General features: G+C 43.6%; 1 protein-coding gene across 2 annotated transcripts in view; it reads left to right on the plus strand.

Annotated features, from left to right (window-relative positions):
• The first annotated feature begins 4,550 nt into the window (after window positions 1-4,550).
• RNF8 (ring finger protein 8) overlaps window positions 4,551-15,696 on the plus strand; it is a 57,043-nt gene continuing 45,897 nt past the window's right edge. The window contains exons 1-2 of one of the 2 annotated variants that reach the window (XM_049092555.1): window positions 4,551-4,804; window positions 11,524-11,652. In XM_049092555.1, the coding sequence (XP_048948512.1) occupies window positions 4,694-4,804; window positions 11,524-11,652 (240 nt within the window). In that variant the 5' untranslated portion in view covers window positions 4,551-4,693. The remainder of the gene's footprint in view (window positions 4,805-11,523; window positions 11,653-15,696) is intronic. The other variant, XM_025418619.3, reaches the window with a different exon arrangement.

Consider the following 15,696-nt stretch of genomic DNA (forward strand, 5'->3'; position numbering starts at 1 on the left):
GATGCCAATAGTACCCCTGCCCCTGTCATAACAATAAAAAATGCTCCCAGATATTGGTAAATGTCCTGGGGAGGAAAGGGCAAAATTGCTCCTGGTTGAGATTCACTATATTAAGGGAGTAAGCAGGGGAGGAGGAGTTAAAAAAAATTCCCAAATCTTAGAAGGCAGTATCTCCAAACTCTTTTGCTCTTGCACTCTTTGCAACAAAAGAAGGGCTGAGGATACAGCCCAATATAATCATATTTATTTATTCATATCTATATATATCCTCCTTTTATATAAGTATAAAATATCCATAAAAGTGGACTTTTTAAAAAAGGATAGGATAAAAACATAACTAGCTATCCTAATATATTCTTCCCTCAAGCAAATAGGTCATTTGTGTACTTCCTGGAGTATGGCCATTCCACCTTAGAGACCACTGCTGGGCTGTAATGAGTGCAGTCTTGAGGGCTTCATAGGTCCGAGCTCACAGCCCTGCCATCAGTTCCCAGTACTGCCGTTTACTAGTTGAGTTACATTTATTAAGTCAATAAAAATGTCAGGAATACAATTGAAAATAAGACATAACTCTCAAGAAGCTCATGGCGAGGAGACCTTGGGCAACCCAGTAGTCTCAGGTTCCTCATAGGTAAGTAGGGATATCTTGCAGAATGGTAGTGAGGATTAAGTAAGATAATATTTGAAAAGCATATAATAAATATTCATAAATGGTACTTACTACCTCATCGTAGGGCCATTTGTGATAATGAAACACTGGACAGAGCCAAACTGTATATCATTCAATGATTGGTTGAAGAAACAATGGTATATCTGCACAGTGGAGTAATACACAGCTGTAAAGAGGAAGGTGTAATATAGATCTATATTGCTATGGAGTGATCTCCAGGATATGTTGTTAAATAAAACAAGGTATGGGGGTGGGAGAGGGTCAAGTAGATGAAGCACAAAAGACTTTAGGGCAATGAAACTATACTGTATGATACTATAATACTATGCACATGCCAAAACTCGTGGAACTTCACATTACAAAGTGAGCCTTAATGTATATGAATTGTAAAAGATCATTGTAGGAGGTCAGGGGATCCTAGATAGAAAGCAGACTGGGACAAAAGAATCTAACTATGAAATAATCTCTTTGAAGGGGGTAGGGAAAAGGGTGCTGACCTAAGTAACTTTGGAAATGAGTAAAGTCTGTAAGACTCAAAGTCAGAGACTTGTGCATAAGTAGTGTACTCTAGTTGAAAAAGTGTTTCCCATGGGTATATGGGTTAACAATTCTGAAAACACTGTATGTGTACTGGAAATGACGATTAAATAAATGGATGGCATATGGTGGGATCCAGGCTTTTCAGTTTTTAGAGTGGAAGGTTACAAATAAGCAAGAGTGGGGGATGGCTAGAATGATCCAGGTGCCAGGTAGTAACACATTAGAGTTATAAGACTTTAGTATGCACACATTCAGCTTACCAATGGAGATATATGTGTTACATATAAATGCATACATACACTATTAACATTCACAGATATGTGGATATAGAGGAGTAGTATTCATTGAAATATTTACTTCCCTGTCAGCGGAGAGAACCTAGAAGCAGTAAGATTCCAGTGGCAACAAACACACTTAGTGTCTAGATCTTGGTTTCTAATACCATTTCCCAGTAAAAGGAAGCAGGGCTCCTTGGAGAAATGACTGAATCTAGATCTAGGGCATCTTGGGCCAGAAAGTAATATGCTCTATAAAGCACAATGATGGAAGTATGTCAAAGGGACAATGTAGCCAAAGTAGGAACAATTTTAGCAACAAAATGAAGTGGTATTGGATTATAAAGCAAAGTATAAAATAAGTATCCATGAGTCCATACCAATATGAATAAACAATTCAAAAAGTAAATGGGGGAGAAGAGACAAATTCCCTTCTTCTTAATGCAGAAGAATTATTATTATTTTTTTAAGATTTCTTTATTTTAGAGAGAGAGAAAAGGAGAGAGTGCATGAGCTGGGAGAGGGGCCAAAGGAAAGGGGAAGCAGATTCCCCTCTGAGCACAGAGACTGATGTGGGGCTTGATATAGGGCTCAATCTCAATGCTGAGATCATGACCTGAGCTGAAACCAAGAGTGAGACAGAGGCTTTAACTGACTGAGCCACCCAGGTGCCCCTCCCATGCAGAAGAATTATAAGCAATTTATGTAGATACCCTGCTCTTAAGAAAGTGGAGCATAACTCCCTACTCCTTAAGTGTAGGCTGTGCATGGTGACTTCCTTCAAAAAAGCACAGTATACGAAAGGGGGGAAAAACTTTATAGAAGAGAAACGTGACAAGCACTGCCTCAGCCAGATGATCAAGGTTAACATCAATAGTGATAATTCATGTTAAGAGTGTATACCTTCAGTATGATATGATGAGAATGACATTTTATCTCTATGGTCTTCCTCAAAACCTATAACCCCAGTCTAAGCATGAGAAAAACGTTAGACAAATCTCAATTTGGGGATATTCCACAAAATACCTGGCCAATACTCCTCAAAACTGTCAAGGTCATGAAAAACAAGGTAAGTCACAGCCAAGAAGAGCCTAAGGGGACATGCCAACTAAATGTCAGGATGGCCTCTAGATGCACTTGCTATTCCTGGGACAGAATGCTAAGGTGGGATTGGAGGCACCAACAGACATGTAATCCAAAGACTAGGAAAGCATCTGCATGAGTACAGTTGTGGCTCCCACCAATTTTCCTGTCTGTGATATTATAGGCTGAAATTCTTTTTTTAAAAAAGATTGATTGATTGATTGATTGATTGGGGGATGGGCAGGGAGGAAGTGCAGAGGGGGAGGGAGAGGGAGAAGCAAACTCCATGCTGGGCTTGGAGCCAGCACAGAGACCCTAAGATCTTGACCTGAGCCAAAACCAAGCTTGACCCACTGAGCTACCCAGGTACCCCTCAGGCTGAAATTCTTGATATGACCGGGCCACACAGATAAAGCTCCAGGCTGGGGTTGCAAACATGATTAGGAAATTAGGTTCCGGAAACAGAACTGAATTGGCATTCTACTCTACCATTTAACTTGTTACTTCGAGAAGATTGCTAAACCTCTCTGTGCCTCTTTTCTCATCAAACTTAAAATAAGAATTATAATTGTAACCACCATCATCATAGTGTTTGTGAGGAGCATATAAGATAAAGTATGTAGGGTGCTTGGCCTAGTACTTGGCCCTTAGTTCTCAATAAATGTTAGCCCTTTACTGTTGTGCTTTGTATGATTCATTTAGTATATGTGTTTTCCCTTGACAGAATATAGGAAAATTGTTAACCAAGTATCGGGAAATGGAAAAGACAAGAGGAAGGTGTTATCACAGAGGTACACACTACAGGGAGCAGCTACCACACTATAGTGGAGGATCAAAGAAAAGAAGTTCAGGTGGTGGTGGTGGTGCTATTAATAGCTTTATTGAGGATAATTTACATCTATCATAAAATTTGTCCAATGAAAGTGTATGTAATGCTTCAGTGACTTTTCAGTAAACGTCTACAATTGTGCAATCATCACCACAATCCAGTTTTGGAACATTTCTATCACCTTCCCAAATTCTCTCATGTCCCTTTTCCTTTAGTCCTGGCCCCCGCGCCTAGCCCCAGGCAACTGATTTCCACCTCCATAGATTCTACTGTTAAGTTTTGAAAACTTCAGTAGTAAAAAGAGGGGATCCCTGGGTGGCGCAGCGGTTTGGCGCCTGCCTTTGGCCCAGGGCGCGATCCTGGAGACCCGGGATCGAATCCCACATCGGGCTCCCGGTGCATGGAGCCTGCTTCTCCCTCTGCCTATGTCTCTGCCTCTCTCTCTCTCTATGACTATCATAAATAAATAAGAAAAAAAATTAAAAAAAAAAAGAAAACTTCAGTAGTAAAAAGAGGTCATGCAAAACAGATGCTATTTAGGAACAGATTCAAAACATTTTGTGCTCTTTTTAAGTAAGCTCTACACCCAAGGTGGGGCTCGAACTCACAGCCCGAGATCAAGAGTCTCATACCCTACTGACTGAGCCAGCCAGGTGTCATCAGACTTATTTTAAAATTATCACAAGTTTGGACATCTGGGTGGCTCAGTGGTTGAGCATCTGCCTTTGGCTCAGGGCGTGATTCCAGGATCCGGGATGGAGGCCTACGTCGGGCTCCCTGCATGGAGCCTGCTTCTCCCTCTGCCTGTGTCCTTGCCTCTCTCTGTGTGTGTTTCTCATGAATAGATAAATAAAATCTTAAAAATGAATGAATGAATGAATGAATGAATAAATAAAATTGTCAAAAGTTTAAAGTCGTTTAAAAGTTGGTTATAGTTTTAGGTAACGTGGAACTCACCATAAAGCAAAATCAAAAATGAAAAGGGACGTGGGTAAGGTGAGAAGCAGCTCCACCTAGGGGCGGCTTGCGGGGCGACCCCGTCCCACCTGGAGCGGAATCGCAGCACACCTGCGGCCCGCTCTACGCGGCTTCGCTCCGGCGCAGGCGCAGTGACGCCGGTTGGCGGCCGAGGGGGCGGGGCGCGCAGCCCGAGCGAGAGTTCACATCGATCGCGAGCGCGTAGCGATTGCTTCTGTCTGTTGTTTAGTTATGGCGCCGGCGACGAGGCTGAGAGGCGGCGGGAACCCGGGCGGGGGTCTCGCTCTGTGCTGACCGCGACCTGGGGCACACGGGGCTATGGAGGAGCCCGGCTCGTTGGTCACGGGAGACCGCGCCGGTGGCCGGAGGTGGTGCTTGCGGCGGGCCAGGATGAACGCCGAGTGGCTGCTGCTGGAGGACGGAAACGAGGTGAGGGGGAGGGGCCCTGGGGCGGGGGACCGGGTTGGAGGCAGCGGCGCCGGGGCGTCCGGGCGGGAGGGATGAATGGAGCAGGGGAGGTGGGGGCGGGCCGGAGCGGAGACAAGTGAAGGAGGGTCGGGGGGGTCGAGGTGCGAGGTGTTTGGGGTCGCCGTGGGGACCGCTCGGGAGGAAAGATGGCCCCTTTGAGAGCGGCCTGCGCCTGCGGGGCGACCTTGGGCGGGAGGCCGGGTTGCGGGGAGGCGCTGGAGGGAGGGGCTGGGCGAGCCGCGGGCGTGGGCGCTGAGCGGACCGGCTGGCTTGGGAGGGGCCTGGGGGGCCCGGGGTTGGGTCGCGCCGAGCCCTGAGGGGCCCAGTGCGCCTCCACCGCGAGTGACCAACAGCCGGGTGTCCGGGTTGGTGGGTGGGGGCAGCGGGAAAGCATGAACTTTCTCGAGTTTAGCTTGAAAAACACTGAGTTTGGGTCATGTCCCTTCAGATGAGCGCACTGTAATGTAAAACTGTCTTCCTTTCCAACCCTTGGGGGAAATCGAAGCTCTAGGAGGATCCACATTATATCCTGTGAGCCTTTTTTTTTTTTTTTAACTAAAACAGTTGATAATTTTATTTTCACATTTCACAATACAAATGAAAATTGCCCTTTTTTTGGGGGGGGGGTGTCCCACTACTCCCCTGCAAAAACTATTCTTTGATAGGAAGGGGAAGCAAGTCTTCCTTATCCTGCTGTTAGAAAACACCCAGAGTCACAGCACCAGGATATCCTGGTGAAGTAGAACAAGTAATATAAAATGAATATAAAGAGGTTCCTGTCTCTCCTTATCTGTCTGGTCGCGTCATTCCTGGCGGAGTGGGCACCATCATGGGACGGGCAGGAGGTCTCATCATTGGGGGCCCAGGCATCATTGGCATGTGGCCTCCCATAGGTGGCCTCATTCCAGGAGCAGGTCCCACTGGCATCATCCCAGGAGGAGGAGGGCCCATCATTGGCATCATGGGAGGGCCCCTCATATGGGGGGCTGGCATCATACCAGGGCGAGGAGGTCCCAGGAGACTGGGGAGAGGTGGGATCATTGCCCCTGCAGGAGGAGGAGCAGAGAATGGAGTAGGAGGTACTTTTCCTTGTTGAAATGCTGGGTTGTTTTGTCGATGAGGCTCTGAGCCTGCTCTTCATCCATTTCTGATAGTAGTCTTTCACATTCTCTTTGTGTTTCCTACCACTGCAGTGTGTCTTTCTCACAGATGGAGAGTCATGGGTGAGGTATGTGTCGCAGTAGTCACGATAAAACTTGGGCATGTTGCTCTGCAGGCCATTGGCCACTCCGTCCCCTGTAGTGTTTTCTAATGCAGTCATGAATGCAAAAAAGAAACGAGAGAAGGTGAAGCACGGCTCCAGTTGAGGGCAGTTGGGGTGGTGGTTTAGAGAGGGTGCTAGAAGAGGAGGCAGAGAGAGTTAGAGTGCAATCAGCTTGGAAAGGAGAGCTGGATCAGGGACCACTTGTGGTGGTGACTGGGAACCATTGGGTGTTGGAAATAATTTGTAGGAAAGATAAGTCTTGATCATTGTGTACATTTAGCTAGATTGTTTCTGCAAGCTACATAGTCTCAATTCAGTCTCCCAAATATTTATTATTTATGGTTTTTTTCCTGTGTTATGAGAGGGATAAATAATAGCAACTTTGCTCTCAAAGAATTTATTGCTTGAATGGAGAAAGACACTTTTATACAGTGAAGTATCTGAGAACAGCTATGCAGGCTGTACAATCCAATGCCAAGATCTAGATTATTTAGTACTATCCTAGAACAGTGGTTCCTCCAGTCAGGAGATTCAGGTCCAGCCTTAACTTGCTAGATCAGGAGGTTTTATTTTTATTTTATTTACCTATTTTTTTTGATCAGGAGGTTTTATTTATTTTTTAAAAAGACTTTATTTATTTATTCATGAGAGAGAGAGAGGCAGAGACACAGGCAGAGGGAGAAGCAGGCTCCATGCAGGGAGCCCGATGTGGGACTCGATCCGGGGTCTCCAGGATCACATCCTGAGCCAAAGGCAAGGCTAAACCACTGAGCCACCGGGGCCACCCTGATCAGGAGGTTTTAAAGGGTTACTTTGCTGTGATTTGAAGAACACCAAGAGGACCCCTCTGCCCCAATCTCTTTTTCTCTTCAGGTATCAGTGCCGAAAAGTCTACATTAGGCACACATTCATTTTTTTAAAAAGATTTTATTTATTTGTTTATTTATGTATGAGAGAGAGCGTGCACACATGCACCCCTGCGCAGAGAGAGAATCTTTTTTTTTTTTTTTAAGGTTTTATTTATTTATTCGTGACAGACAGAGAGAGAGAGAGAGGGGGGGCAGAGACACAGGCAGAGGGAGAAGCAGGCTTCATGCCGGGAGCCCGACGCAGGACTCGATCCCAGGACTTCAGGACCGTACCCTGGGCCAAAGGCAGGCACCAAACCGCTGAGCCACCCGGGGATCCCCCCCTTTTTTTAAAAGATTTATTTATTTATTTATTCATGAAGAGACAGAGAAAGAGAGAAAGAGGCAGAGACACAGGCAGAGAGAGAAGCATGCTTCATGCAAGGATCCCGACATGGGACTTGATCCCGCTACTCTGGGATCACGCCATGAGCCAAAAGCAGACACTCAACTGCAGAGCCATCCAGGTGTCCCAAGAGAGAGAATCTGAAGCAGATTCCCCACTGAGCACAGAGCTGGACTTGGGCTCCATTTCACCACCTCAAGATCATGACCTGAGCCAAAACAGAGTTGGATGCTTTACCTCCTGAGCCACGCAGGCACCCCTAGGCACAGATTATTTTCGTTTGAGCACTGACCTTTCCCTTCCTGGCTTTTTCCAGAAGCATTTACCTTTGAGAAGTTTAACAAATGAAGGTTTTTTTTTTTTTTTTTACTTTTTTTTTTAAGATTTCTTTATTTATTTATGATAGACATAGAGAGAGAGAGAGGTAGAGACACAGGAGGAGGGAGAAGCAGGCTCCATGCTGGGAGCCTGATATGGGACTTGATCCCAGGACTCCAGGATCACGCCCAGGCCAAAGGAGGTGCTAAATCGCTGAGCCACCCAGGGATCCCCAACAAATGAAGATATTAACACCTGAATATTAGTAGCTGTACTTTACTTTGTTTCGGGCTTGGGCTTTTACATGTATTTCTTAATTTGAGCCCTGCAAATGTTCCACACTCAAACACAGTCTTATAAAATACTTAGTCAAATGTTACTGTTCTTTTGGAATGTGAAGGTGGGTAAGGACAATGGCTTGCAAAACTGTTGTAAATTGAAACAACCCTCAAGTTTTGCATTGATGATTTGTTGGCACTCAGTTCTCACAGGGAAACTTACTTTTATGTGCAAACGATGCTGGGATATCCAGATAAGTTCACCAGACTCTTTGCTATACCTAGGTAAATTGTAGGACCAGACAATAAAGGGAAGGGTGAAAAAAGAGTCGTTCCTTACTTCCCTGGATTCAGATTCTGTAGGAGGCTATTTCAGAAAAGGCACTCATCTTCCTTTTCTATAATACTTTATCCAGACAGCTCACAATGGCAATACTGTCTCCTCTCAAGTATTAAAATGAATATGGAATACTTCCTTTATTAGAAATAAAGCTACCAGGGTGCCTCGGTGGCTCAGTTGGTTAAGCAGCTGACTCTTGATTTCAGCTCAGATCATGATCTCAGGGTTGTGAGATCAAGCCCCACATCAGTCTCCCTGCTCAGCTCTCTTTCAAATAAAAATATTAAAAAAAAAAAAGAAAGAAAGCTGCCTACATGAAAATTCTTACTCCTCCAGAATGACAGATAAATCCTTAAACGTTCCATCTTTAAAATTTTTTTAAATTAATTATTTTAAGTAGGCTGCATGCCCAACATGGGCTTGAACTCACAACCCTTGTGATCAAGAGGCAACCCTGAGATCGAGAGGCACATGCCCTAGGGCCCAGCCAGCCAGATGCCCCTAAACATTCCATTTTTAAAGGATATATGTATATATAAAGGATATATATATATATGAAAATTCAGAGGAACTTGGATAGTAAGTGGAATTTCTGGCTAGCTGTTCAAAAAACTGAAGAAATTAAGTCAGATTGTAAGTTCCTGGCTGCTGCTCTGTAGTTTCTAGTGGTAATAACCCAATTTCCAACTTCTGACCTAAAAAAATGCTCATCCTAGAGTCTGGGAGGACTCCCAAGCTCTATTTTTCCATTCACTCACACTTACTAAGCTCTGTTGTCTGTACAGAGATAGAGTGGTACACAAGATAGATAAGTCCCTGTTTATGAAATTTATATTCTAGTAAGGGGTGGGGAATAGGTAAAGCAAACAGTGATTTTGGATTGTGACAAATGCATGCTAACAACATTAAGGAATACAATGGTAGGGGAGGGAGCAAGCAACAACTTTAGGGTAATCAGGGCAGGCCTTTGAGGAGCTGAAACTTGAAAGATGAGAAGGAGCCCATGCAGATGTCTCAGAGAAGACTTCTAAGTAGAAGGGACTGGAGAAAAGGAGGCCCTCCGGTAGTGATGTTTCTGACTGTGGTATAAGACCAAAGAATTGGAGGGGGTTAGGACATTCAGGCCTTGTAGGCTATGGAAGGAAGAGTGGATTGTTAATATAGTTTGGAAAGAAGGGAAATGGTCTGATTTAAAGTTTTTACGTTACCACTCCAACTGCTGTGTGAAGAATGAAGTTGGTCTGAGTGAGGGAGTACAGGGCAGGAGCAAAAACAGCTGGCGATCACGTTGTTTGGACTAAGGTATTGGCCATAGAGATTAAGAGAATTGAACAGATTTAGAATATATTTGAATTACAACCAGTAGAATTTACTGCTGATTTGAATATGAGAAGAATCAAAGATGGCTTCCAGTTTGGGGCTAAGCAGTTGCTTGGATGGTAGTGTCAGTTACTGAGATGAGAGTTATAGGGGAAGAACAGATTGGAGGGACAAGGAGTGTCATGGGGGTCTTTGAGGGACTGAGGAAGACAGGCATGATTCTGAAAGACTTTCAAAAGGAACAAAATGGGTAGCTTTTCGAAAACCACAGACCATTTAGCTTAATGTTCCCAGCTAAGGTTGTTGTGCTATAGGATTTGGTGTCACATACCAACTGGTATCAAGTCATTATAGAGGTGGCTTGTAGGCCAAGAAGAATAAACAGGACATTCTAAGATCTGGATTTCAGGAGAATTTCATTTTCTCCCTTGACAGGGTTATCATAAACTCGACTGGTCCATCAAAAATGTATGGTAGGTGAGAAGTGAGGCTTCTTGGGCAGCCTGGGTGGCTCAGCAGTTTAGCGCCGCCTTCAGCCCAGGGTGTGATCCTGGAGACCTGGGATCGAGTCCCACGTCGGGCTCCCTGCATGGAGCCTGCTTCTCCCAATGCCTGTGTCTCTGCCTCTCTTTCTCTGTGTGTGTCTCTCATGAATAAATAAATAAAATTAAAAAAAAAAAAAAAAAGAATTGAGACTTCTTTTGCAACCTTTTCCAGAGGCTCTCATGCTGTATTCAAGGATAAGATAGAAAATATGGACTCAGTGCAAAGACTTTTGATTGAATTACACTGGTTAAAGGTGTACCCAGATTATGTGGTATAATGTTTACTAGGCTTTCCTGGGAGTTTTGCCTTTGGCTACATCCTGTTTCAATCTTTTTATCTGTGTCTTAAATGAATGTACATAAGGCTTCATATCAATTTGTTGGATAAGTCGAAGCTGGAAGGGATATTGAGTATGTCTGATGGCAGATTAAAAATTCAGAAGGTCTTGACAAGTTCATGTGATAGGCTGAACTAACAAGATGAAATTTAACAGGAATCAATGTAAGGTCCTGCACTCGAATCCAAATTTACCAACTAGTCAAGTATAGGACAGAAGAGACATGACTTAGCATAGCAATTCTTGGAGGAGGGTTAGACCAAGAAATTTAATCATTCCTAAGCCTGAGGATACATTGGCAGCATGACAGATCTGCTATGAAAGCTAATGCAGTTTATATGCTCCAGTGATGATATCTAGAACTGGGAAAGTGATGCTTGCATTTGACTGTGTTATAAAAATTATTTTTTTAATGTGGCATCTAGGAATAAAAATAAACCAGGAGTCTCTTCACAGATCTATTAGGATAGCAAAGAGATGCAAACCCATGCCATGGGAGTTAGGTTTGAAGTAACTGGGAACATAGGGCTACGAAAAGAGAAGACTATGTAGACACTTTACAGCTGTCAAGCGGAAGGGGGATTGGAGATTTTCTCATGGTGTTCAGGGCAGAGCCAGGGCCAAAGGATGGAATTTATAGGGAGAAAGATGCCAAGTCAGGGCCATTGAAAAATTGGAAGGACTGCCTTGTATAAAGGCTGTAGTTCTTGGTAGTGTTTAAGACTAGTTGAAGAGGGTGTGTAGAAAGGATTTCTCCATCTTACGATGAAAGGTCAAGGTCCTCCCAGCTCTGACATTCCATAATTAACTTCATTCAGCTGTCTCCTTACCAGAACTTCTTGCCTTTTTCTACCTGGTGGCCCTCGTGATAGCTGAAGGAGATAGCTGCCAAGTTCTTTGGGTTTCACAAGAGGCTGGTTTCATAAGTCAAGACATGTGAATATTGCTGGTTGACAAGATTGTAAAGGACGTCCCTTTGCAGCAAAATGACCGATTATGTCTCTTACATTGTTGTCTTCCTAGGTGACTATAGGGCGAGGATTTGGTGTCACATACCAACTGGTATCAAAAATCTGCCCTCTGATGATTTCCCGAAACCACTGTGTTTTGAAGCAGAACGTCGAGGGCCAGTGGACAATTATGGATAACAAGGTACAGGAATACATAGATGCTTAATGACTTTTACTGAATTTTCGTTTAGTTTTAAGTTACTTTTTTGTGTGTGCATAATACAGAATACAAAATTGAGAGGTCCGAAAGTTATCCGCTCCTGTAGCCACCCAGTTGTCTTCCGCATAGACAATCATTTCTCTATGCTACCAGAGATTAGATTATGCCAAAATGATTTCTAATAACTTGAATGAAAGTTCATTACTTTGAAGAAACACCTGAAGTGGGGCAGTAGGTCCTGCTCCAGAAACTAGAGTAAGTTACTGGAGGAATTGGCCTTTGTGAGTCATAGATCCGAAGACCTGGGGAATCTGATGAATATTCTGGAATACACCTGTGGTTCAGAGGAGGAAGGAGTTGAGCTGACTGCACTTAGCTCCTTCCCTTCCCTATTCCTTTCCATCAGACTCCCACCCTCCTATTAATCCGTTTTACATATTTGTGTTTTGCGGAAGATTTCCTTCGAATAAAGGACTTTTCTACTTTAAACAAATTTGAAAATCACTGGTCTGGTGTGAATACTAAGGGAGGTGAAAAATAGTGTGTTTACATTAGCAATTAGGAAATACCTAAAGTACAGATATACAAGCACCTAGGGATACTATGAAAATAGAGACTGTGCACTGAGAAAAATTCCAATGTTGACAGCTAAGGCATTAGGAAGTAGGAAATGTCTTCAGACACCATCTTCCACTGCTCTGGTTGGAAGGCTTGTAAAGACATCTGTTAGAAGGAAGGGTAGTGAATGGTGTGAGACCAGTTCTGAGGTGTGTAGGGGTTACCCTCATACCACCAAGCAGTGCTTGGGACACCAGTGTCCTGCTATCACCTCAGTTCTGATAGCATCAGATTCCACAGGTTAACACGTACTCTTCTGACCAGCGGCTATAAATCGGAGGCTCTAAGGACACGTCCTTCCTTGGACTTCAGATGCTAGTCACAAGTCTAAACTGTTTACTTGTACTTCTAACCAGCTGAAACCAACCGGTTCTAGTGACCTCCTCCCCCCCTTTGGATTTGATTAATTAGCCAAACTGGCTCACAGAACTCAGGGAAACATTTGCTTCTGTACCGGTTTATTATGAAAGGATAGGATAAAGGATACAGATGAACATCCAGATGGAAGAGATGTGTAGGGCAAGGTATTCAGGAAAGAGCACAAAGCTTTCACATCCTGTCTGGGTGTCCCACTCAACACCTCCATGCATGCAGTCACCAACCCAGAAGCTCTCTGAACCCATCCTTTTGAGTTTTTATGGAGGCTCTCTTACATAGCATGATTGATGAAATCATTGGCCATTGGTGATCAATTCGGTGTCCAGCCCTTCTCTCCTCTCAGGAGGTTGAGGGCCCGGACTGAAAGTTTTCAATCCTCGAGTCACAGGGTTGGTTATCCTAGCAGTTAGACCCCATTCATAGGTGAACTGAGAGTTGCATCATCAACATAACAAAAGACACTTTTCTGTCTCACCACTTAGGAAATTCCAAAAGTTTTTAGAAGCTCTGTGCTAGAAAAAGAGATAAAGACCCAATATGTATTTCTTATTACACTTGGTATCCTGCAGGCAGGCTTAAAACTGCTGGATTTGGGTGCGTGGGTGGCTCAGTTGGTTAAGCATCTGCCTTTGGCTCAGGTTGTGATTCCAGGGTCCTGGGATGAAGTCCCATATCAGGGCTCCCTATTCTGTGGGGAGCCTGCTTCTCCCTCTCCCTCTGCCCTTCCTCTCCCCACCCCACCCCATTCTCTCTCTCTCTCTCAAATAAGGAAAATCCTAAAAAAAACAAAACAAAACAAAACATAATAACCTGCTAGATTAAGCTGTTGAGAACTACCTTCCTGATTAGGATTAAGTTGAGTTGGCACTGTGTGGAAGGAGAGGGTATAAGTGCTGAGTAAATTGTTGTGGCACTCTTGGCAAGGTATTATGAGCAGAATAGAGATTGGCACTGAAAAGGGAGCCTCAGAGATGATCAAGTTTAACCTCTTCTGGGAACAGATGGATCTGAGGCCCAGAGAGATAAATTGACTTGCCCGGGGCCTTCTAACTGAGTGGTTGAATAAGTGAATGAGCCAGGGCTCAAACATAAATAAGTCTCTACTATGTGCTATTGTCAAACACCAGTGAAGTAAGTATACTGATTTGCTTTATGCCCTGCTTTTGGAAAGTTCATATTATCCATCCTACACTTTGCTTTTACAAAACACCTACTTTGGTGCCTGTATTTGCTAGTGAAAAGAAATTGGAAGAGGATTTTCACTTGTACCAAAAAAGGGCAAAAATAGCATTTAACATTTGTTTTGCAGTGAGCTGTTATAGAGGCAGTGCGCAGCAGAGCATTGAGAGTGGCCCTGCTAAGGTCTTTCCCAGGGAACTGCACTCAACATCTCAGCATCAAGGTGCCATAGTTTTGAACTATGTCTGCGAGCATCTGTGCTTTAATAATCTCGATTTATTTTGTGCATCTGTTATCAAGTGATGTCCTGAGGTATCAGAAAAGCCTAAGAGAGGTTATGTTTTGGATCTGGGAACAATAAAAAAATATTTCCATATAAGTTAATGGTAATTGCTTCTTTGCTTTTACACCGTTGGCTTATGAAGAAAGGCTTCATGGGAACACTACTTTTGGACAGCAGGGGAAACCTGTACTGGTTGTATGATTTTAAAAAAAATTAATGATGCATATTTAAGTCATAGAGGCCAGCTTTTAAAGCCCCCTGCAATCGCTTATTTCAGACCACCTTAGAAAAAGATGTTTTCCTTATCAAAGTTGGCTGAGAAATGGGGTTGTGGTATTAGGTGAGTTCTGTGGTGCTTCTCTCCTTGATTATGTGCAGTTTGGATGTACTCCATGTATGGGATAGCAGATTTTGAGAAGTAGGGAAGCCACCCGCTGATTTTAGTGTTTCCTGAACATCAGCCTCAGGGTCACAGAGGCAGCCCGTGCCAGCCACAGATCAAGACTGTACTTCTGGGTTGCTGTCCAGGGTCTGCTGTGTACCTGTGTACCCTTTCTTCTAGGGTTGTTGTTACCACGAGACTCCTCTCTTAGGTCTCAGACCGATAATACAGAGGGAAGGTAGGCTCTTGATTCTTCCAAGTCTTTTCTGGTTTAAGCCTCTTAGCTCTAATTCCATTTGTGAGGTAACTGATTTTTAAGAGAAGCCGTGACTCAAATGTTTGATGTAGCAACTGTTCTTACAGGTAAAAGCACTCCTCCCGCCTTTTTCCCCCTCCTTAACAGATGTTCCTTTTCTTTGTGGCTTCTTTTCTGGCATGATGCCTTGGCAGCAGTCTGATGAAGGATTTGAATTTCAGGTGCAGGACATTATTGTTTTGGTCATATTTGAAGTCATTTGCCAAGTCTTTTTAAGAGGTAGAGATTTCTAATCATTCAAAACTCAGAACTACACTCTTTCTTCATTAAATGGTCTCTCTTATATGCTGGAATGGCCAGAAACTGAAAGCTTAAGTACAGATCCAAAAATTGCAACAAATGCAATTTTAGTTTTAAATTGACTTAAAGAAAGAAAAACCTTGGAGGACTGCTGACTCTGCACACAAATGTTGTAGTTGTGTACATTTCAGTTGAAAAGCTCTTCAGATAGCTCATCTTATGTATTGATGTCTAGCTCTTTCAGAAAATTGGTTGTTTTAGAGTCAGCCTAAAATGCCTTATTGGGTTTGCTTGTGTCAAGTCCTCGAGACTCAGGCATGTTGTTTGAACCTTTCTCATTCTTCTCCTCCTCTCATGTTGTTACTCGTCTGCTCCCTGGTGATTCCTGCCTTCATGCTTCTGTATGCTCTGGCATTTAATGTCTGTGATGAATCAGACTATCTATGAACAATCCTTGTTGCTTGGGACAGTTCAGCTTCTGGTCTTCCAGCAGCTAGAGCAGTGACTCTCAACCCCTTTTCCAGTTTTTGTGCTTACCTGGGGTTCTTTGAAAAAATACTGCTGGTATCACATTAAAATTAACCCCCATTCATCAAAAGACACCATTCAGAGAATGAAAGGCAAACTCAG

This window comes from Canis lupus, chromosome 12 (assembly GCF_003254725.2).
Source record: "Canis lupus dingo isolate Sandy chromosome 12, ASM325472v2, whole genome shotgun sequence".
Taxonomy (NCBI): domain Eukaryota; kingdom Metazoa; phylum Chordata; class Mammalia; order Carnivora; family Canidae; genus Canis; species Canis lupus.